General features: G+C 37.7%; 1 protein-coding gene across 4 annotated transcripts in view; it reads right to left on the bottom strand.

The window, feature by feature from the left end:
- FANCL (FA complementation group L) overlaps positions 1–18,062 on the bottom strand; it is a 30,342-nt gene extending 12,280 nt beyond the window's left edge. The window contains exons 1-6 of one of the 4 annotated variants that reach the window (XM_074578547.1): positions 17,901–18,062; positions 14,909–14,967; positions 13,875–13,935; positions 12,314–12,370; positions 10,683–10,780; positions 3,972–4,068 (exon numbers count right to left, since the gene is read on the bottom strand). In XM_074578547.1, coding sequence (XP_074434648.1) covers positions 3,972–4,068; positions 10,683–10,780; positions 12,314–12,370; positions 13,875–13,935; positions 14,909–14,967; positions 17,901–17,993 — 465 coding nt within the window. In that variant the 5' untranslated portion in view covers positions 17,994–18,062. Of the gene's footprint in view, positions 1–3,971; positions 4,069–10,682; positions 10,781–12,313; positions 12,371–13,874; positions 13,936–14,908; positions 14,968–15,663; positions 15,977–17,664; positions 17,798–17,900 lie in introns of those variants that run through there. The other 3 variants (XM_074578549.1, XM_074578550.1, XM_074578548.1) reach the window with 3 other exon arrangements.
- Positions 18,063–24,947: the final 6,885 nt, after the last annotated feature.

Below are 24,947 nucleotides of genomic sequence, written 5' to 3'. Positions count from 1 at the left end.
CACGCAGCAGTTTTATAGAAATTGTACTAGCATTGCATAAACTGCCAACACAGGAAAACCTTAGAGAGAATCTTATTTTCTGAAAAAAAGTCCCAGCTTCTTCACAGAATTAAAGAGAGTTAAGACAAAGAGGTGAAGTTTAGCTGTGCTGCTTCCCGTAACCACCTTCCATCCAAAGTAAACCTCTGGACATAGATATTGTCCTTATTTACCAGACAGCTGGCAATTAATTTATCAGATTTTTTTAAATGTGTTTTTATTTTAAGTAAAATGTAATGCTACAGTAGTTACTTTCAAATTGTTCTCTATGGCAAAGAGCAAAAAAGAGACATAGCTTCCCTACAGCATCCATTCTTCATTGCTTTGATTTTAATAATAATCTAGTGGATTTATGGATTTCACAAAAATTTGTTTAAACCTGCTTTTTAATTTGCCTTAATTTGTGGTTTCTGTTAAGGTATCCACATTCTGAAGAGAACGCCTACAACTTGAGTATCTTGTGGTTTACCATTTTACCAAGTTGGAGTCAGCCAAGTTAAATAACAGTGACGGAGCGAGAAGCGGAACAGCTGATTTGGAGCGGAGGCGGTTACAAGCTGGAGCTGTATCTCCACAGTAGCTGTTGCAGTTCCTTTGCCTGTACTGTTACTGGAGGCGTTGTAGTCTTGGTGGGTTTGTATTGTAGGTATATTTTTCATTAAATACTATGCTTGCATAGAAATATACCTGTTTTCGATGTATGAAAGTATGCCTAGAACAAACTAAGAACAATAACAATTTTTCCGCAGGATTTGTTTTAGGACTACCTCGTTTAAATCCCAGCAGCATTAGACAATTACGTGTTTACTTTCTTGGTAAGTAAATTCATTTTATACAGTCTTTTGTAGGCTGCCTTTGAAAAAGTGCTTGCAAACAGATTCTACTAACTTTATATTACTTGAAAAAAAAAAAACAAACCGAAAAACCTACAGCACTTTCCCCCTGCATTTTTTGTCAAATTTTCTGTAAGAGCACAATATTGTACTGTGCACCAGATAATTGCCAAGAATTATGCAACAATTCCATACATATGTACATAATGCTTTTAGCCCTTGCAGAGTAAAATGCTATGTAAAATAAAGCAAGTGATTTCCCAGGAGATAGTATTTTGAAATACTATACCAGAGTATATCAATGACATCATATGTTATTACAGTTACATTTGAATTTGTATGTCTGAAATCATCCTATTCTGTAGAAAAATTTAAGCAACGATTAAAGAAAATATTTATATTACATTTTTGAGCATGCATCTAACTTTATCTAGAAAAAATATTTTCATAACCCTTGCCAAATCATTCAGATAATTACCAAAGCATCTTGATTACTACACGGCATGCAAATTCTTGCAGTGGCCCAATTGAATTCTTGGGATCTGAAATGGCAAGCACCCAACCCGCTTCTCATGCAATACAAAATGAAATCTGATAAATAAAGCCCAATGTATTTGTTTTCATACTTGCAAAGATGCATGCTTTGTTTTCAGAAAACTTCTCTACGCATTTATTTAAATTGTGAATGGATGAAGATTTCTCGACCAGGCATTGTCAACCAAATACATCGGAAAACTATTTCACAAAATGCAATCAGAGCATTAAACAGTATATCCTTTTATGAGGTTTAAGTCTAATAAAACGTCAAAGTTGCGTAGGACATAAATCGGCTAAGAAACCTAACTACGACAGGACCATTCTCAATTCTTCCAGGTTTAAACTGATCACCCCAAGTTTCCTAGACACTTTACAAATGCAGTTCATGGAGAGCAAGCGTTTTGAAAGGACAGTTCCTACCGCAAAGCACATTCAGACAGGGGTAACTGGTGGAAGTATTTGACAACGCTTTAAGGAAAAGTCCTCGAAACACATCCAAGCCATTAAGAGTGATGGCAAAGGAAGATATAGGGGATTATCTGAACACACATGATAACTTCATGAAAAAGAATTTACTAAATCACTTTTCAAAGACTTTCTTCCTGAAAACATCGTTGGCAGGCTCATAAACTCATTTCACTGTATGGCATCCATGAGGACAAGGCTGAAAAAACCAATCTGCCAGAACACAGACAAGAGCCAGCAATATATACTGGGGAAGAGAGGTTTAGCTCACGTACTAACTTTAATCAAAGAAACAGCATAATAAAAAATCAGCATACATTTATTAAAGCCGGTTATCAAAAGAAATCCCTTCAAAAAATACTTTATCAAAGTCTTTCCAAAGGTATTAGATATGCATATGAAGTAAAATCAAATCCCCATGTCACCAAACCACACTTCACATATAGTTTTTCTCTTCTGGCAAATTTAAATGCCAGACATGGTTTAAAAAGGACAAGCAATCGCTCCTTCATCATAACCATCACTTGGAAAAAAAAATAAATAAAATTGATGATTAATTGTTACAACAGACAAGTTGGATAATCTAGTCTCTTCATTACACTAGATCATTAGTTGTTAGACAGTGCTTTCTTCTGCTACTAGGAGCCTCACCTTCAGATCTTTTATTACTATAAAGAAAACACACAAGTTTTCCTAAGAACAGAAAACGGTAATCTCGATTCCCCTTACAGTACAGTGGTAAGTTAAGGCTGAACAGAACCAGCCGATGCATAAGTCTAATAATGTTTGACCGTGGCAGCTGCTTGGTAAAAACGGGCATTGCACTGTATTTTTTTTCTGCACTTCTATACTTCCATATAGTTAAAATACTTCAGTCACCATAAAATCAAGAACAAACTCAAGGGCAACAGTATGACACTAGAAATTAAGTGCAGCCTAAGCACGGGATAGCAGCTCCCTTATGAACAAGGACAACACAGTCTGGTTATTCTCCTCACGCGTTAAATAGACCATAATTGTATTTCCTGATATATTTTCCCATCAATGTATTTAGTAATGGACTGACTAACAAATTAATTATGCATTCTTTACTCTGTGTGTGTAGGATAGTTTTAGTCTTTTTCCAAAATCCACTTTAGCAATCTCAATTCCCAAACGGTACTTTTTCCACAGGCTCCTTTTTCCCCTCTAAGGTAAAATTAGCTTGTCTTATGTAAAACTCAAAAACTGCTGGTATTTAAAGGAACATAGGATGCCTGTGAAGGTGAAATTTAATCTTACAATACCATGCTCACTCCTCATCTCTCCAAGATTATTACTCCAGATGATGGACCAAGGATAGTCCCAAACAACAACATTTAGACACTTTTGGATCCACTTTTTCCTCTAGACTGATTTTCTGAAGACAACAGCTATTACCATATAACTGTTACCATACAGCCTGGATATTCACAGTTTCTGATAAGAGATTTATGCCTTGAAATGAGAAATTCTGTGAAGAAGCACTGCAATCTGAATTCAGTTCTAAGTACCAAGAAGAATAAAAAATAAAATAAAATTTTTCTGCTTCTGCACATACCATGGATTTGCATTGCAAGCACTGTCCAACTCAGACAATTATTTAAAATAAAAAGAAATACTTTTAAAAAAATTAGGAACGTGCTTCTGTAGTCAGTTTTTCATAAATCTTTGTATCTATAGCTTTAACAGTAAGGCTTGCTACAGAAGCAACCCAACATCCTCTACTTCTTGTTATATGCATAGTCTCTGGATAGAGTGATGATGAAAGAAAGTCTCCCAAATGGCTTTGTCTGTAATCCAGTAAAATTATTACAATATCATAAAACATTTGTCATGTGATACACAATTTCATATGGAAAGATTCTTTGATAACCATAATGCACTACTAATTTCAAATTAAGTTAAAGACTGAAAACTCTACTTTATATAAAGTAATTTCTTAAAAAAAACCCCCACCCATTATCTTGCAGAACAGACATACTAAAAAACAAACCAACTCTCTAAAATCCTCACGAACTAACAAAAATCCACGTATTTCACGGAAGCCTTAAAACATCTTCTCCCACATAAATTCACCTTTGCATTTAACTTCAGAGTGATGAGATGCTGTCGACCGCAAGAGTCTTCAGCTTTTAGCTTGATTGTGGCAAGACCAGTATCCACATACGCGACTCTGAAAGAGAACAGAAAACTCTAACAGCATTGTAAGAAGTCCAGTTTGAAGTGTCTGCAATACTCTTATTAGTCTGTTACAAATATTAATCAGAGGAAGTTCTACATGTCAGCCATTGTACTGCTGTTAATACACCGGTCTACTGCTTAATGCAGTCATATATCTTTGGGTTATTTACAATGTGTGTCAGGGCTCACGCTGTGGTCAGTGAGCACTGTGTTTCAGTTTTCCATCACCGGAACCTTTGACACACACAGCATGTTCCTGTCAGCCTCTACTTATGTACACATTAAACTTCCTGTCAAATCTTTGATCCATTTCTGCAGTTTCTTACTGTATGAGACTTTTATGCTCTTGATTTGCTTTTCTCTTCAATGAAGTTCTCTTCTGTTATCAATACTGCTATTGTGGAAAATTCAATGGATATTGGTTCCTATTCTGAAATTGATTTTCTGCAGAAAACAGTACCCAAACAGGTACAAAATGAGTTATTTATGATGATTTGCCTTCGTTTCCTGACAGTTTTACACAGTATGCATGCACCCAAGCAAGTAGCAAGTACATATTAAATGTAAATAAGTTTTAAAACTTCTGACATAATCACTGACTCTTTGCTTAAGATGTCATAGATTCGTGCTTCCCCCAACAACGAAGATGAATACAATTGTAAAATATAGAGCTCTCTAGAAACGCATTCTGCTGAGTAGCTTCAACAACTGCCAAAAAGGTTCAAACTTCTCCAGATATTTACCAGTGAACTGGGAATGTGAATATTTTGGCATTTTTACTATGTCATTCTTGCATAAAGATAAAAAGCAGTCCAAGATCATCGTACAACTTACCACCCAGACTGATGGGAAGGCCTATCAGAGTTCAAAGAAAGCACCTACTTGCTGACTTAAGCAACGCTTTTTTTTTTTAAACCATTACAAAGTAGCCCAGTCATTTGAGCCAGCATGCTGGCAAAAATGGTTCTCTTCCAAGGAAAATGAGCCACGGAGTTGTAGAAGCCTGTACAAGAAAAAGTAGATATACACCAAAGGGTGTGCACCTTCCTAGGAAGGAAGTGAAAAGAAGAAAAAACGATCTGCATAAATGACACAGCCTCAACATGAGGGAACTGAAAAATACAGATGGAAAAAGCAGTAGAGGTAGTAAGTAGGGAGAGAGATACACCATGTCATGTTTAAAGCTGACTAGCTTTAATGCAATAAAATTAAATAACCCTACAGATTCCTGCGCGTATTTTGGCTCTCCTTTTCTCTACAACAGTAGAAAGAAATACAAGTCTTGATAAAAGTGTAATTCAACTGGAGTCCACAAAACTTGATTTATTTAAAGAGAATTAGAGCATTCTTCCTCTAACTGGAAAAACTTCATTACTCCCGCTTTGTTCCAAATTTACCTCAAAAATATACCACAGAGTTTTACAAAGATAAGAAACCACCTATATGCCACCTGGCTATATGCCAGCTGCTCTTGCCTGGGGTGGGGAAATCCTAAACCAGCAGCTAAGGCCCAGAATGGTTACTGCAATAAAATATATAGCAGTGTCCAAAACAAAGCCCAACTGCTGCCTGCATCAATGCACTGTGAGGTTACATGGCAAAAAAGAACGGAAAAATTAAAGGTATGCTGCCAAAGCGTTTAGGATTTAAAATTATCTGTTCTGACAGTTATCTTGTTTGGACCACTTCACTCCTGAGATGCCAGAAAGGTATGGATTATTTTAGTTTAAAATCAAACATTTTTGCAGTTCCTCACTCTATATTGGGCGGGAGGGGAAAAGATTTAAAAATTATTTTAATTTCTTAGATAGCAATGGACATACATATCTTAAATCTTATTTCTGAAATGCTTAGGGGTTCAGTACTTTTACAATTAGTTTAACAACCTGACGGCCTCTAAAATAAACATATATACATGTGTGTGTCTATTTATGTATTTAAAAATAAATATATGCACACCATTATATTAAAAATATAGTGACTATATGATTATGCTCAATCATATTTGTAAAGAACCTTCACTACAGTTTTATTGACAGTGTAAATTAGACACTTCAGAAAAAATATGTAAGCATTCAGAAAAAGTGCTAAGAGCACAAATAATCACCACCAGTTTAGTTATGCACAGAGGAATATGTCATAAAATGACTTTCAAGTTCTGTCCATTATTCAATTTTTAATATATTTTTAGTTTTAGAATTTATATGATACCAGTTAAAAATGTGATTTTCACTGAGCTTGGAGGTAACAGGAAAAAAAAAAAAACTGTAAAAACATGTAGATCGTCACCGCTGTATGAAGCGCCACTACAACACACAGACCAATCTGGAAATTCTTATGACTTTTATTCAATTTTGACTTCAACAACTAGTCCCTTGTAGAAGACGACTATTCAGGCTAAGCAACACAACGCCTTTTAAGTATTATTCATCACCAATCACGTACTTAAGAGGTTTTCTAGTAAAGGATTCTCTTCCTTTTCAAACTTTTTCACAAACGGTAACACCAAGGAATAAAAAACTCCTCAGACAGGGGCATACAGGGTTGAAGAATGCCCAGAATGAAAATTCATAGCTAGCCTTCCTTCTTCTCAACAGAATGCAAAACCAATAAACTGCCTCCAGGGAACAAAGGAGGATTCAGTTTTCCATTTAGGATACAATAAAGGAACCCAGTAGCTTCGTGACATCTTTGGATAAGAAGAGATGAAAGGATCAGTTCCGTAAGACTGGGAAAAGTTGCTCAATGCTGTAAAAGTGGTATGAAATTCCTCATGTGATTGTACAATATACAATAATAAACAATAAGAAATTGTTTACATAGGTGATATTTTAGTTATATAAACTTTTATTTGTCTGTAGGCTCCATCATTTTACCACATAGAAAAAAATGGAATGACCATAAAGATGGAAAGCCTGAGTTCAATCTCTGAAGTACTGTAATCCAGCATAACATGCAAATCCTATTTCATTGAGAGCACACGACACGGCAGGATTCCCTTGGAAATGGAGAAGGCAAGAGGAGAAGATACTTTCTATGAAAAAACTTGGCAAGTACCAAACAGAAATGCACTGAGACTTGAGACAAGTGGAATCATAACTCACACCACAGAGTTAAGACATACTGGCAACCTTTATGAATGCACGCGAGGGTGATGAGTCCTACAAATGTTTTATAGTTGATAATTTACCTTCCCAAGACACTGTCACTGAATCAACTGGCGAGATTATAAAACAGTATTAGAAGAGCCTTTCCTGTAGCTTAATACTACTACATGCGTACTCTCTCCCACCTCAGCTGATTAGGCTTGCGCTGGTGTTTTTGAATGACGGCAGTATCCTTTGAACTCCTCAGCTGTTAGGACAGCACTTAAGTGTTGGAAATTTGGTACAATTTTATAACCTGTTGAACTGTGACTTTTGTGTACAAGCATTTGAATATGAAAGCATATTCTCCCTCCCCCACACCTAAATTAGGTCAGAGAATCAAGTTTTCTGTTTCACAGAGAAAGTGATTATACCTAATCACAGCAGCCTGCCCATTTGCAGTCTTCATTATTGCTTGTACTTTCAGTGGTTTAGGAGGAAAGATCATTGCAGAAAATGTCTTCAATTTGTTTCTGAGAAACTTCACATATTCCTTAGATAAAAGCCACTAGAACACACTAAATTTATGCCATACCCATGATCTTCTTAACTCATTTCAGAGGTAAAGGAACCACAGCCTATTGCTTTGATGCTCTTTCAACCAAAACATCCCTCAGTTTGTCCGTTGGATTTGGACGCAGTCGGCTTCCAGCATGACCCAAAACTCACTAGGAAAAAGTAAATCTGGGGCCCACAACAAGCCAGTTCTTTTCTAAGAGAAATCCTGATAAATAAAGCTGAAAGCTTCTCAAGGCGCAAGCAGTGATTGATCCTTACTGCCAGTACTATATGCAGACTTAATTCTGTGCTGAAAGACCACAGCAGGATGTTTTTAACTAACATGTGAATACGAATCACTTGCAACTCTAAATCAGTCTAGGTTAAGAGGCCTTGTAGTTCATTGTATTGTTAAAAGCACACTAAAATTAGTGGTGCAACTTACTAATGTACTTCAAATCGCCTCTCTAGGTTATCTTCCTCCCAACTCACAGTAAACCAGACATGATCATCTATGTACAGCCTAGCCCTTTGATTAGTGATTGACTTCCCCAACCAAAAAAACCCAATCACACAGAGACTTTATCCGTAACGTAAGTCAAGAAGCATATGTTTACTGAATTACACGGCTACACGGGACAAAAGCACAGCATAAGTTGTGTGTCTACATGAAGACCACCTTTGTCTAGAAACCGGGTCAAATTCTGCCCTAGAAGCATGCTCTCTGATAAAACACTGATGTGCTTTTTAATAATAAACCACTGGATGTTTCCTATGTACAGCAAGTAAGAAGAAATACCATTTTTGAGATAAGCTACTGAATTGTATTTTGAAGTGTATTTTTAGTATACTTAGCTATATACTGTATTTATATATCCAATTATAAATATATTATATTTTACAAATTTATATCTTTAAAGTATATTTATTTTATGACAGTGTCCGTTTTGCTGGTGCGGGCTTTTAAGGGTCTGGGGTTGTGGATTTTTTTCATTTTGGGAGAGTAGGCATGATTCAAATTTATTTTGCATGTGTTTAGGAAATTTTAACTAATATTCTCTGACCTGAGCGAGAAATTTGAATAGAGTATGTCATCAGCTGGCACAACTACATACTTAGTAATGGAAATCACTGAAAAAACTACAGCTGATTTAACAAGGATGTTTTAAATCTTTAAATAAAAGTGGGCCTTCAAAGCAGATTCCTACTTAATGTTAGTCACATGTTATTTATTTATATACAAATCAGGTGAGAAAACTCAAAGCTATTCTTAAACCCAAGGCCTCTGTATCTCATTTAGCGAAATAAACACTAGTTAAAGTTAACTTACAATCCATCCAAGACTAAGGTAAAAGTAGATTGGTCTTGTTGAAAACCACAAGTGTAGACTTTTTAGCTTTCATTTTACTGAAACTAAAAGTACATTCTCATTCAAAACTCTTCAACATCCTACACAATCATTCATTTTAACACCTTAAAGAAGGCACTGTGAGATTAATTGCACATCGTGAAAGACACTTTCAAATATATTTCCTTAATGCCTCCCTAGAACTACCTTCTTCAACCCCATAGAGGTCTCCTGGAGGTTCCAGGGGAAAGGACAGAAATTAGTCCATTCCAGGCTCTCTGCTGGAGGAATAAAAGACTCAGTATCAGAGAACCTGCCAGCTGATAGCAGTTAAAGCCTTTCAAGTAACAGTCCGCAAAACAGGAAGCTTTGCAGACTCCTGAAAAATTTCCACATGGACCTTAAGCACTTGATCCCAACTGTGTCTTCCTTCAGGTTTCTACACGAGGTATGAGGAGAATAACCTTGTCTTCCTCTGTAGGATGATGAAATTAAATTTGTTCCATGAGGTCATCTGAGAGTATATGGGACTGTGAATAATATAATCTGTTTGCACTCATTTACGACACTAATGAGAAGGCATCCAGAGGCAGCTATGTGTACATTTCGTTCCTCAACAAAATCAAATATCCTTTCATAGTGTGACACACTTTCCCATGGTATTCAACCAGCCATTTAAGTTGGGGTGAAAAGATTGACTTCTAGTATTCTTCCCTCAGAAGACGACCTGAGCTGTCGCTTCTTGTTCCACAGATACTCAATTTATAGTACAGCATATACATGAAACCATGTTTTTTGGGTGCACCGAGCCTCCATCCGGGTAACACAGTTTATACTCTCCTTGTGCAGTAACCAACGTTTCTCTCACTTGGAAATGCCCCCTTGCTCCCCCAAACATGCAGAGTTTTTGGAGACTAAGGAATGCTTTTCAATAGCCCTCATCTCTGTTTGAGCCCATCTAGGTAGCAAAAAATATATGTAAGTTTCTCTCTGCAGGTGTCACAAAGAGCTGGCTGTTTTGAAGTTCTGGATTTACAGCCTTGCAAATTCTCCCCTCCGCTCACAGACTTTTTTTGTAGATTCACCTTTCTGTGGATTAGCTATGTTATTCCTTTGTCTAAGGAGATCTTTGTGCTCTGGAGAACAAGATAGAACTGTTCTTCAAAAATAATTATTCTAGTTCTAAAAAATGTATGAACTGTATTTATGAAAGCATAAAGGTACAAGATGATCAACCATGGCATATGGGAATAGTCAAAAAAAGCTGTACAAAGTAGGGAAAAGAAGGAAGAAAAAAAAGAGACCTATAAAAATTGTATTTAATATGTTTACTGTGCCAATAGTTTATAGGTCAAAGAAGAATTGATTTCTTAGTAGTAGCATGTCACCTTTCAGCTCAGTTATTTGAGACTGAAAATATACCTTCAGCTGATATAGGTTTGTTGGGTTTTTTGTGTGGTTTTTTTTAAATTAAAAACAAAGCAGCGGAGTTTTTAAAGCAAAACCAGTTTCTGAACAGGATAAATTAACAGAACATTTGATATGTTCAACTCACAAATACAAAAGAACATATATTCTAAAAGTAATGTCTATTAAGAAATAAAATAAACATACTTATTCCATCCCAGTATTTCTAGATCTCTGACAAGACAGGAGTAGTATTCTGGCGGCCGTGGTACATGCAGGTCTTGTGTATTTTTTAAAGCAATTTCCTATTTAAAAGAACATTAGAAACATCATTAAGAGAGATTTCAATATTTTTGCATCTATTTAGTCATGTGATTTTTGCAATTCATTCAAAAATATTAAGCTTATGTAAAATTAACTGTACACTGCATTTGTTTTGTTATAGCCTCCAGCTAAAGCAGATAAAGAAGCTGTTTGGTAAATTACTTCAGATACTGGTAATGAAAACATCTGCAATTTAAAAAAAAAAAACCCACAGATGTTGACAAGATAGTCTTCAGATGCAAATATCAAAAGTGCCTCTTTTTCAGCTAATAAATTTGAAGTCAAGCATCTTGACTAAAAGCATCTTTCAAAAGAAGGTTCTATTAAGCACACAGCTGTCTCCTGGGCTCCACAGCCACTAAAGAAGACACATCTATAAAATCCCCCATATTATTTTTAAGTAGCTATATACAACTTTATATGGCAATCAAAAAAAAAAAATCCATTTCTCAGTTTTAACATCATAGGAGTCCAGAGAGTACTGACAAAAAAATTAAAATTAAATTTATAATAAAATTATTAATAATTTTAAAAATTAAAATTAAATTAAATAAATAATAAATAGATTTAATAATTAAATCAGTATAACAATCATTTCTGCCCAGTTGTCCCACAGTGTCTTCTGTTGTTTTTACTGTCTTCACTGAGGATCACTATTTTACTATTTTGAATGAATTATACTTTCATTGCATTCTCATGTCCTGAGTGCTTGTGCATCCAGGCAAATAGACTGGAATTACTATTGTGAAATATTCCAAAATAGCCACGCGAAGACATTCTTATTCAGTCCCATTCCAAGCGCTTTTGCCTGGTTTAGCGTAATCTAGTTTGTCAGGGACTGAACCAACACTGAGGCAAGGCATTCCCAACACAGAGCAGTTGTGTAATACCAGGAGGGTATTTCTGTTGTTTTGAAGAATACTTACTCTGGTTTATTTCTAAGTCAAATAAATTGTACACAAGTATTCTTTGCCAAGGAGGCTTATAGAATAATGTTTTATCAACAGACAAGAAATTGTCAGTTTTGCGTTGTTAACTGGAGACTTTGCTACTTTTCAATCCCAGATTACAAAACACTTTAAAAACCTCCAAACAAACAGCAGTATCTGAACTAAAACAAACAAGCAAGCATTTACTGGTCAAGTTGTCACACAGATAAAAGCACCTTTAGCAATCCATTGACTGTAGAATCCTTTGTATGATTATAGGCCTTCTTCACCATCTGGATAATACCAGGAATTCCAAGAAAATCATTGGAAAGAGGATGGCTCTATACTGAAATCCCTTGCTGGGATTTTAATTTTTCGATAACATTCCAATTTCCAAAGAGTACAGTCACTTAAAACCCTAAAGGATATTTATACAAATATTACATGAACAGCATACATACAAAGTCACCTCTTCTTAAAACAAACAAATAAATCCATCTACCAAACAGTAAACTGTAACAAATCGAAAGTGAAAACCAAAGCTCTAAGTACATCCCTCTACCACACATACAAGTTGTCACTTACCAAAACAGTTTTCAGCTCCACCATAAAACTGACAAGATCTGGACAGCTGTGCAACCTCTGGAGGGAACACAGTATTAGTTTGTTTTCTTCAACTCATAACTTTCCGTGGTAAACAATTTCAGTCTAGTTTTTTCTAGTATTGTCAAAGCAATTAACATAAAAACCACAACCGTATACCACATGTTTAAATACTTCAATTCAAGAACAAACCTCACAGAGCGAGGGGAACTTTACTGAAAACTAACCACCAACTTTGTCACATCATGTCACATTACATGTTTATATAGTTTATGAAGACTTTACACTTTATGTATTTGTGAAGACATTGATGAAGACTTTCATCTTCGACGATGAGAACAGAAGCTTTAGAATGACTCAAAAATGTTTTATAGTTGGTTACATTTTAAGAACTCTGCAGACCTGTCTGCTTTTAGATGCTGACCATGATTAAGGATCCCTGTCTATCTTCAGGTGTGGTACATGTTTACACTTCAGTTTCCTTGGCTCTGTATCTTTGGTCACTCCCTAGTCACAACCCTTGCCCTGCACATCCAGATACAGTGTCTCAAAAAGCACAGGTGGCAAAGATGTGTTCTTTGAAACAAAACATTCTTCATGACTCCAGGGCTGTTGTATCCTTGCTCCAAAGTTTCTTCTGGATAGGGAGGTTTAACTTAGATTCCTTGACTGTCTACAATACAGAATGACCTACATCTATCAATAGTTAATATTAATTCTCTTCATTGTACTATGAACAGTTTGTAAAAAAATAAATATATAAAAAGGGAAAAACAAAATCTGTTTTTAACTGAGAGATTAAAGAGACATTAAAGAAAAATTCCAGTAAAATGTCAGCAGACATTTATTAAAATTGTTCAATATCAAGCTTAAATAAAAATAAATATTTACCAAATTCTGTCTATTTCTCTTTAGGTTGACACGCAAATCCTCAAGCATTTCAAAATAAATCTTGGCTACACAATGAGTGTTCTTTAACACTTTTAGAATAGGCGTGTGAGTGTAAGCCTTTCTGAATTACCATCACAGAATCACAGAGTAGTTTGGGTTGGAAGGGACCCTTAAAGGTCATCTAGTCCAACCTCCCTGCAATGAGCAGGGACACCTCAACTAGATCAGGTTGCTCAGAGCCCCATCCAGCCTGGGGATGGGGCATCTACCACCTCTCTGGGCAACCTGGGCCAGTGATTCTTTCACCACCCTCATCGTAAAAAACTTCTTCCTTTTCTCTAGTCTAATTCTACCCTCTTTTAGTTTAAAACAGTTGCCCCTTGCCCTATCGCTACGCTCCCTGATAAAGAGTAATGTAATTCCTCTGTAAAAGAGTCCTGTAATTCCCCTTTAAGTACTGGAAAGCTGCTATAAGGTCTCCCCGGAGCCTTCTCCAGGCCGAAAATCCCAACTCTCTCAGCCTGTCCTCACAGCAGAGAGGCTCTTCATGGCCTCTTCTGGACTCACTCCAACAGGTCCATGTCGTTCCTGTGCTGAGGGCCACAGAGCTATAAGCATACATTTAACAGAAATGGTTTTAAAAGTTGTATACCTGCTTTAAAATATGCCGATATCCATGCAGTATCTTCTTTAGGTGCCAGCTACACTCTATCCTAGATAAACAGTATTTTGTACAAATTATAAATTCACAGTATTATAATTTAATAATAATTTGTATAAACTATAAATTCAGTTTTTAGAAGAGATCAGAAAGTCTGCTACACAACAACATAAAAGTTTTTTCTTCAAAAAAACAAAGGAAGTAAACAATACTTCAAGATTTCTTTGCGTTTTCATATTCAAAGTTATTTAAAACTTTCAAATGTCACTATCCCGAAGACCATTAAAAATTAAGCATTTACCTACAAAAGCCTCTGTTCTTCGCTGTAAACAACAACATAATTCTTGCAAGCTAATATGACTTCATAAAATACACCAATATTTAAAAATGATATCTTGAAAATGTCAAAGTTACCTAAAATGTGGTTTTAAGTCTCTGACCCAAAATGTAATAAAGCTGTCTAATACCACATCTGTTCGCAGTTCAGAGCAGGCTGGCCAAGGCAGAAGTATGGAACACAATGTTGAAGACTAATTTGTATAAATACTCACAGCAATAAGAACAGAGCTTTTAAAGAAAAGTTGGGTAACACAAATTAATACATATTAACAGGAAAGAGAAAATCATGGTTAGCATAACTTTAACTTCATGTATATCATTACTTAAAAATTACAAACTTGCACTGAATTTTCTTTTTCCCAAACGGTGACATATAAATAATCTGAATTAAACGAACATTTTTTTCCAAGTACATTGATTTATATATAAGTACAACCAATTATTAATTACAACAAGTTTCAAAGTTAATTAAGAACAAAATATTTTGATATAGGCAATGTTTATTGCCAGTGTTTATAAAACACTGATGCCGTACAATTTTGTTGCAAGGTTAAGTTGAAACCAGTAAGAATTAATTACCAACACTGATATTGGAAAAAATAATTCATATGCATATCCATCATTGCTTTTATCAAAATAAGCTTCTGTTATGTACACTTGTAAATTGCTTTCATTTGCTATCTTACCTTGCATTTTTCAGTTGAAAATCCATTGGTAACCGTATCCTGATATGGAAGTCTCTACCCTTAAAAATAAACATTTAGTTAATAGGAAGGTCAGCAAAGAAAAATAGTCAGACACTTTTGGGAAGCATTGCCCATAAGATCAGCTACTAAGAAAGAAAGTTTGTATTATCTGACTTTCAGGAATATTATTCAGATTTTCTTTATTTAGGAAAAAAAAGCAGCATGAACGACACCTAGAAATAACGCTGATTTTAATTTTGAAGTTGAAATACTCTTGACCTCTAACTCACAGTATTCAGTAAAAATTGGTCAGTGCATCATATTTCACAAAGCAAAGATAACACCTTTTAGAAGAAAATAAACATTATCCAAATCTGGACAAAACCAAGAAATATAATTTAATCCAAGCCATGCTGAAGTACATGAAAGCCTGTCTCCAAGTCAAGCAGAAGTCAAAAAAGACTCTTATCGTAAAGGTACCACACTAAGAAGGAACTTGGGCACTGATCCACAACACATTTCAGCAAGGTTTTAGAAACTGTAAACAAAACCAGTCCCAAGTACATGAATGTAAACCTGTTAGTGCAATGCATATGGGGCAGTTCCTAAATGCCACCTACTTGTATTTTCAGTAATTGTTCCTATTCGTGATCCTCCTTATACTGTCTTATGGGATGACCAAAATAAAACTGAAATAAAGAAGGTTTGCGAGTAAGTTTAACTCCTCCCTGAAGCAAAGAGGGCAGTTAACTCACCTCAAAACTTTTATTCCAGACGCTGTTCCAGCTCGGCATACCTTGAATTCTGTCTGCAAATTCTGAGAGTTCTTCATCAGGAATTTAAGAACAAAACCAGATTTCGTCCTCTGATTAGATGACCGATACAGTGGATGCTTTATCTCAGTTTCAGAATGGCTTTTGATGTTTCCCATAAGATCCTCATAGACAAACTGAAGAAGATGAACTAGACAAGATGACAGCAAGGTGGACTGAAAATTTGCAGAACTGCTGCGCTCAAGGGGTTGTGGTCAGCAGGACGAAGTCCAGCAGGAAGCAGTCCAGCAGGAAGCCCCTGAATAATGGTGCACACCAGGGGTCAGTCCTGGGGCCAACACTATTTCACCTTCATTAGTGACCTGGATGATGGGACAGGATGTGCCCTTGCTCAGCAAGTTGGCAGAGGATACAAATCCGGGAAGAGTGGTTGATAGACCATGTGATTGTGCTACTGTTCACGGGAACCTCAACGGGCTGAGGAAAGGAGCTCATGAACTTAAGAAAGGAAAGTGCAAAGTCTTGTACCGGGACAGGATTCACCCCATGCACCAGCACATGCTGGTGGCTGACCAGCTAGACAGCAACTTTGCAGAAAAGGACCAGGTGGTCCTCGTGCACATGAAGTTGACCCTGAGCCAGCACCACACCCTTGCAGCAAAGGTGGCTAAACACATTGTGTGCTGGATTAGGCAGAACATTTCCAACAGGTCAAGGGGGGTGATCCTTCCCCTCTGGTCAGCACTGGTGATGCACACCTGGAGTGCTGGGTCACCAGTACAAGAAAGGCATGGACATACTGGAGCTTGTCCAGTGAAGAGCTATGAAGGTGATTAAGAGCTTGAAATCTCTCTCACGAGAGACTGAGGGAGCTGGGACTGGTTAGCCCAAAGAAAAGAAGGCTCAGGGGCGATCTTGCCAGCGTGTACAAATACCTGATGGAGGAGGACTAAAGAAAGTCTAGTCAGGCTCTGAGTGACACACACTGACAGGATGAGAGGCATCTGGTACAAGTTGAAATACAGGAAGTTTCACCTACATGCAATGAAAAAAAAAAATCTCAAAGAGCGAGGGTAATCAAACATTGCAACAGGCTGCCTGAGAGGTTGCACAGTCTTCGTACTCAGAGATATTCAAAACTGGACATGGTCCTGAGCAGCCTGCTCCAGCTGACCCTGCTAGAGGGCCTCCAGAGGTCCCTTCCAACCTCCCTGTTTCTGTGATGTTCACAAGCAAAAACAAGATACCCGTTTCAGAGCTGGATATAGCCCATTAGCACATCAGTTGCTTCCAAACTCCTCCAAAGCTGACATCTACTGTACGCTTAAATTAAGCACATAACCTCAGACTTTACTACATTATGGCCTTAGCCCTAACCCAAAAATCACATCTGAGACCAGACACCCATACTCGCATCTTATCCTTCCCGTTAACTCCAGGATGCATTCTAACACAGAGAGCATTTCAAAAGCTGCAGCTGTTAGAGGAATGCAAATATAAACACACACTTGCAAATGTCTTCTGAAAGTCGAACAACAGAGTCACCAAAAACTTTCCTGAGTTTTGACTGCAAAACTACGATTTTTGAAAATGCAAGTGTGACGCAGCCTGCGTCTTTTGACTTTTACTTATTTTTATAGGAAGACAATCGCAAGCCGTTTCTAAATTAAAATACACCTGTTAGGAGCTGTCTCTATGGTCTGCGTGCAGGCACGTGTGTGACGTTTTCACGAGCTGTGGCACCAGCGCATGGCACCTCTGAGGGCAAAGGCGGCTTCAGGGCGTTCGCTCCCAAGCCACCGCGGGTGCTGCTCTTCTCCCTGCGCTGCAGTTTACCACATCCCCAGGGAGAGGATGGAGGTGAAACCTCGGAAACACAGTGACAGGAAAATACCCACCCTTGGTCATTCGCTTCAACCTTTAACCCTAGGCCACAGGCACACCGAATGAAAACGTTCCCCAGCGCAAATCCAGCCCACTCACCCTCAGCGAGGCGGCGCCGCAAAAAAAACCCCTATTTCCCCCCGACACCGCAGGGGACCGGGTGCAGGCAGCCACCGCAAGCGGAGAGGCCCCGCTACGGCCCCCCCGCCGCCATTTTCTGCTTCACAAACCCGGCGGCTCCGCTCCTCCCGGCCCCGCCCGCCAAACCCGGCCGGGGTGGAGTGGGGAATGAGGGGAAGAGGCTGACGCCCAGTACCGCCCGCCGCTCCCGGTACCTGCGCGGTGACGAAGCCCTCGTAGGCCGTTCCCTCCCGGTCCTGAGGCAGCAGCAGCGGGCAGTGGCGGAGCAGAGCCGCCGGGGCCGCCATGCCGCGCCGCTCCTTCCCGCACGGCCGTTCGAACCCGACGCGCCGCCGGCGGAGGCCCCGCCCCCGCCAGCGCGCGCCCCACCCTTCCCCTCAGGCGCGTGAGCCGGCCGTTAGCTGAGGCGGGAAATCTTGTGCAGACCCCGGCGGCTTCCAGAAGCCTGAGGAACAGGGCGTCCCCCGCGGTTTGCTCGCGCTTTAGCGTGTCCTGAGGGGATAAGCGGCCTGGACTGTGGAGAACCGTCGAGCAAGGCCCTTAACGCATGGCCAGCCGTGCCAGGCAGATTGCAGTGTTGTCCAAGGCAAGGCAAGGGGTTACTTCTGGCTCGATTAATGCGTTTCTCTTCTAGGGATCATACAGCGTTTCCTGGCACAACACAGTTAGAGTGATAAAAGCTCTTCTGCCCTCTCACGCAGGTGTTGGGATAAAAACCTTCCTCGCCTTTCTGGGTGGGCCTGACAGTCACTGTGTTTGGGAACGCCTCAGGAAAGAGACTTAAAACAAAACTGTGGGCGTTATTATGTATGGTTCGGAGGCCATAAGACCTTGTATATCACTGAGGCTGGGCATCATGCAAAACACAGCAGGAGGCAGTTTCTGCCTAAATAGACATGTTTGAGAAAGAAAACACAGTTTTATAAAGGGATAGGTGACTTACCAGAGTCACCTGAGAGGTGTGTTGCAGAACTAGCAACTGAGTCTTGAGAATCCCCGAGGCTGCTTCCCTTGAGAATAAATGCAAATGCAATTTGATTAGCATGCAACATATTACTGAAGTTTGTAGGTCATATATTTGTAGGCCAGCCAATAAGGCCTCCACTGTTGGATATGATATGAATGACTAAAGTGGATAAATCTTGTCAACTTTTCCAGTTACTTATGTCTTGTAATAGAGGAGGTTACTTCTCCCAGCACATGTTGAGTCTCTTATGTCTCTAAACCAGTGCTTCTCACTGTGGAAATGAGTACAGACGGCTCAGAAAAATGTAGAAAAGACAATATTAGGTAGCAGGAGCTCAGTCGTTCCAGGCCAGGGAACTGGGAAATGGCTTCAAGTATTCTCTGCAAGTTTTTATGGCAGTCAGAAAACCACTGTCTCTGATAGCTGGCAGCAGCTCAGCACCTGTGGGACAAGAGGAGAATAGAAAGAGAAGCAAAGAAAACAATGAAAATGTCTATACCTGCAGTTAGATCTTGTTCCCCTAGCTTGGGATACCTATATGTGGGGATTGCATGGAAATAGAGGCATCAAAAGAAGTCAAACCCTTTGCAGTTTTATGTTGTTGTAGTGGCTATTAAAAATACAGCTACTACATGAGGGAATGAATGTGAAGCTTGTTTGCTCATTTGAGCTGGATGTTAGTCTCTTTTTTCTTTGCCCAACTATCAGGCGTACAATGCACTAAGAAGAGTCAATAGAGACATTAAAGAGTCCCAAGATTTGCCATTAAAATTCATCATAGTAAGATTTTCAAGAATACGTGCTAATATATACTCAATGTTGATTAATTTTTTTTATTTTTTTTTTTTACACTTTACAAATGTTACTGATGATTTCCAGGCTTCCAGCAAATTATCAGTGTACCTCAGAAAGACATGTCCTAGAAGTTCAGTTCTGTGCAAGAATGTTGTCCTAATCACCCCTTTTAGTCACCCTTTTTTACTCTAGAGAACTTCAGGCAATGCAAGACTCAGTTACCGATCCAAGAAACATTTTCCAAATATATGCACAAACAGGTTTTAAATACCACTGTGTTCAAGCAGTATGCCCATAGTTTGCTCCCCTAAAGCTGTTCATGTGCATTTTGTTACCCAGTGTGGCTCACCTTGAGCAGTTAATCCAATGCTTCATAGTAAATTCCATCCTTTGTGTTATCTATTAATTTCATTTTGATCAAAACATTTCTTCTCTTGAGCTGTTTTCTCTCAATATGCATTACACTAGAAATTACCTTATTTAATTATGAACTATCTCTGTATTTTACCAGGTACAGAGATTACTTCTTAATTACATCAAATGCAAAACTGAAGACAGGTTTTCTTCTCCTTTTGGCCATGTTTATCTTAGTCTCTGACATTAAGGAAATGTCAAGTCACTTTAGCCAAGTGCATTTACGGAGTAATGTATCTAAGTAAAAATACTGTAATATCAGAACCATAAAATATTTTAGTACTGGGGCCCAGAGAACATTAATCATTACTTATACTGTATATATTGCACGCTTTTAAACTTCATATAAAGATGCAATTACTTGAAACATCATGTTACTTTGATCTGGCACACAGAATTCAGCAGTTTCAAAATGGGAAAATAACAGAATAAAAGCAAGAAAGAGATTTGACAGGTATACTACTTAAGGCAAAGGAGTCCTGATCTGATCTTTCAGCCACTGGTCACCTTTTCTAATTTAATTACAATCATTGTTTGCCGTAAGAATCATAATGGAGTTTGTTATTAATTATTTGTCCATTCAAATATCACATTCAGCCAGTTAAGTAATCAAAAAAATCATGACTTGAGTGACAAAACAAACAGTATGCAGACCAAACACGTGAAAGTGACAATTTCTGAATATCTAATAGGCTAGATTTTGTTAGTACAATTATCCCACAAACAGTCAAACAGCAAGTACATTCACAGAATACAGCATTCACGTGAAACCACTTAGTAACCTAAAAAAATAATTTATTGAAATAATGTAGATTCCTTAGGAGCTTGATTTTTTTATTTATTTAAAGATATTATGAAAGGCAAGAAAATAACAGTGCATTGTTCTCCAACATTAGTATCTCCAATATAAAACAATCAATTTAAAAACATGCAAAATTGCTAATACTGTTATTGCTGTCCTTCATCATAACTCAGTGTCATTTTATTCATCTCGCCCCTAAGAAATGACCTTTTCTGTGCATATCCCCACCTTTTTGCACAAATCCCCTGAGTGACAGAATCTCATCCTAATCCCATTTCCATTTAGATGTTATAGAAAAGCATTGTAGACCTTAGAGGGAATAAGTAATCATAATGGAAAGATAATAATATGTTTATGAAATCTGGATTTTATAATAGCAAATTGAAAAATTACAATAGTATTTCAAGCCACTGAAGGTCAATGTTACTAAATGCAAAGCCATCGACCAAGTGTTTTTAAACTTTCATAGTTTAGATTATTTTTTAATACAGAACATCTCTATTTCAGAGAGCACCTCTCTGATGAGGTGATTTCGCATCTATCTGGTGATCACAAGGTGTGGTGTTAAAAGCAGTAGTTGTGTGTAAGGAAAAGCCACACTTGAAAAATATTTAGTATATTTTAGCTGCCTTTTAAGCAGACCTAAAGGCACACAACTTCACAGGCCTCTATAAAATGTACCACAGACCACAGTTTAAGAATTCCAGCCCTAACAAATTCTTAAAGGTAAAAGCATATGAAAGGACTCAAACACAGCAAAATAATACTTTGAGTAGTATGCAGTTGTACTTTTTTTTAAACTAAAGTTAAATTACCTTGCTTATGCCTAAAAGCTACACCAAAGGCATACACACTGAAAACCAGGGAAGCTTATCTGAGGTCTTAGACAAAAAATAACACTTAAACCTTGCCCTCAGCTAATTAAGGAGTTTCCATCTCTTGAGCTTCAGTTTTCCACTTCTAGAAAGCACAGCTCAGGCATGCTAACAGCCATTGGGACTAGACGGAATTTTCTGTGACTAAACCAGCAGGCCATGGTTGTTGTCTGAAAGAGGTTTGATTGTACTGCTGCTCCCACTGATTGGCTTACTGTTGTTGTGAAGGACAGTCTGCTCTTCCCTTCCCCCTGTTCCTGGCCTTGCAGCCCCTTCTCCTCACGTATGCCAACTCTGGCTCCCCATTGATCCCCTTGTACACTGGGACAGTTTGTTCACTGACCAAACACTAATTGCTTTTTTGATAAATTGCTTTTAGGCTGGCCTGGTTTGCTGAAGCCGTGACACAAGCACTAGAGCTGACATGAAGAAAGCATCTGGGGGGCTTATCCACAAGCCAAGCCACACTTTTGAAAAAAGTGAGATGTTAGATGTGACGCTGGAAGAGCACACAGGTGAGAACCACCAGGTTTCCCCTTCTACCACAGTCCTCCCAGTCTGCAGTCTGTTACTGGCACAGTTTTCATATATTCCCCTTCCTTTACTTTACCTAAGAAATTTTTGCTACGAAATATTTCTAGTGATTTGCATAGAGTTGTCTTGCACTATATTTTTATTTCTGCCTATTTTAAAATCATTTTGGATCATTATCAGCTCACAAACTCAGATGGAGACTCTGGACATCTCTATTATGATACCTCAGTACAAAGCATTGCAGCTGTTAACAAAAGTGTCTGAAGCAGCAAATGTGTCTGTTCTGATGATTTTGAATGCAATTGTTCTTCTGTATTTAAGAACTTTAATATTAGAAAACATGCCAGTACCAAACGCAAGAATACTGATTGATCTATTAACAGTATAAAATGATGAAGTAAGCATTGGATGTTTTAAAATGTCTTAGGTCCAGAGGGCTCTCAAACCTCATGTTCATCTTTGTACATATATGCAAAATTTTGGCACTCTTTCTGGCAGATGACCTGGTGAAATGACTGATGGATGAACATTAACGCATTCAGATAAATTAACTTCTGCACATGAAAATCATGGAGGCTTTAAGCCTTCCTGAATTGTACAAATACTCCCGTTGCAGTCAGTGGCAACTCAAGAAGACGAGGCCAATCCATATGTTGTATTGATTCTAAAGGCACAAGAGTATGCAGCTAATCCCTTTCAAACCTTGCAGAGCACAAACTCTTGGAGATCTTCCAAGGAGCCAGATGAAAGTTGCCTTTTAGAACCAGGGAATGTATGTTGTTAGAGATTCCAAAAGATGCTGGGCCAAAATCTGTCCTTGCTTTTACCAGTGTAAAATGAGAATATTTCAGTGGAGATGTGTATATGTATGCCAATATAAATATAAAACTGATCATTATCTTGCAAGGTAGAGTATAACGTGAACATCCTCTTTCCTGATAATTCCTAAAAAAACCAAACTGAAGATAACAAACAAAGAAAAATATTGTCATGTTCCAGCTAGAAGTCTTATAAGCCCCAAAACATTTGTCAGACGCTTCATGATGGATCTTTTGTGTTGCTAATAGGTTTTAGCTGGAAATAATTCAGATAACTAGAGTAATGATTGACAGCGTAAATCTTCCCAGGTAGGTTGAAAAATGTTAAAAGTTGCAAATGCACCCATGTTCTGTGTTTGCATGAGAATGGGATCGCCTGTACACACATGACTTGTAGCATCCATGACAGCTGTTACAAATGTGAAACTTGAGAATTGTCTTTCTGTAAAGTTAAAGGCTTAGCTCCTTCAGATGTGTTCACATTGAATCCGCCAGACATTGAATCGGAATATTTTAAACCTATGGTGTTTCACTTGGGTGTTAGCACTGCATTTTTGTGGGATTTTCCAAATACAAATACAAAACCATCTCTCAAGCATAGCTCAGAATCCACAGTCTGACTCCCAGGATCCAGTTCAGAAGCCTCAGTTTTCACAGTGTAGCTGGATCATGCAAGTAACAGCAAGGTCGAAATGAACCAGGTTACTAAATAAATGTTGTATTTGTATGGTGTTAAAGTATATTGCTATGACTGGCCAAGTTCCAGCGTTAGTGTGCATTGCAAATCAGTATTGTCTAGCAAAATAAAATAAAATTCCTGTATTATCCAAAATGGGGGAAGTCACTATGACAGAGTCATATCACCGAACATAATTTTTCCTATATTTTCAAGGTTTTGCTCACCCTCAGTTTAGAAAAATTACATAATAAAAACAAATTTTGAAGCAAAAATTAATATGTACTTTTATAAATTTTGTGGTGACATAAGCATGTAAAACAAAAAGGATCTAAGTTTGTATGCATTTTTAAATTTTGACATTACTCCATATTCCCAGATTGTTGGGAAGTGCAAAGTATACTGACTAATATAATAGTAGCAAACGCTAATTTTTAGAACACCGAGGTCAGAAAGGTGAGTCATTGCTGCCCAGTATGTTAAGAATGTTTTTAACTTCTTTTAACTCTTGAGCCATTTAAGAGTTGCCTCAAAACTCACAGAAAAAAAACAGCCATTATTCATGGATAACAGTCGATAAATTGGGGCAAATCCATTCTTCGTCTTAGAAACAAAGAAGATGAATACATACTGTTATGTCTAAATTTAAAGTTGTATGTGATCAGTGGCTTAAAAATTCATAGTATCTGCATATGCACCTTATGAAGAAAGCTAGTGTTGGTCTAGATTAGTTTTCAAGCCAGTTGATGCAACTCTAGTGATTTTATGCTAAGCAAAAAGTTTACATTATAGCACTTTATTACATTTAACTTTATAATAGTTTGAAGTAAATGTGCAAGAGGAGCACAGACTATAAAAGTAGAGAATACTGTGTAGAAATTAGAAAGAAAAAAGAAAAATACATAATGTATGATGTAAAAAGAAACAGATAACAAAAATTAAAAGGATTTTACTAGAGAAAAACAATTTCATTTTATTGTAAAGCTCTAAATGAATAAAATAAAGTCTTTGAATGTGAAGATGATTAAAAAGACAAAATCATTAGCTAAAGATATTTACAAGTTTAGACTTTCATTTTGATTGTAATTTTAATTAGCTGGACACTGGGGGGGATGAAAATGAAAGCCTACATCATCTACTTACTCTTTAAATTGCATTCCACCTTAATTTTCTGCTCTTCAGTTCTTAATTTTCCTCTATTTTTGTTCTAAGTAATCCGGTTATCAGAATAAAGTGATTTTCTCTCAGCCAGGTTTAACATTCAGTATTTGAGTCTGTGAACCAAAAGTTCACCCCACTGCTTCAATTTTTATTCTTTCAATAGCAGAAACTCTCCAGGAAACTTTTCCAGTCTTTTGTC

This window comes from Larus michahellis, chromosome 3, assembly GCF_964199755.1.
Source record: "Larus michahellis chromosome 3, bLarMic1.1, whole genome shotgun sequence".
NCBI lineage: Eukaryota > Metazoa > Chordata > Aves > Charadriiformes > Laridae > Larus > Larus michahellis.
The sequence above is the reverse complement of the archived record's forward strand: the minus strand, read 5'-3'. Positions and strand labels throughout refer to the sequence as shown.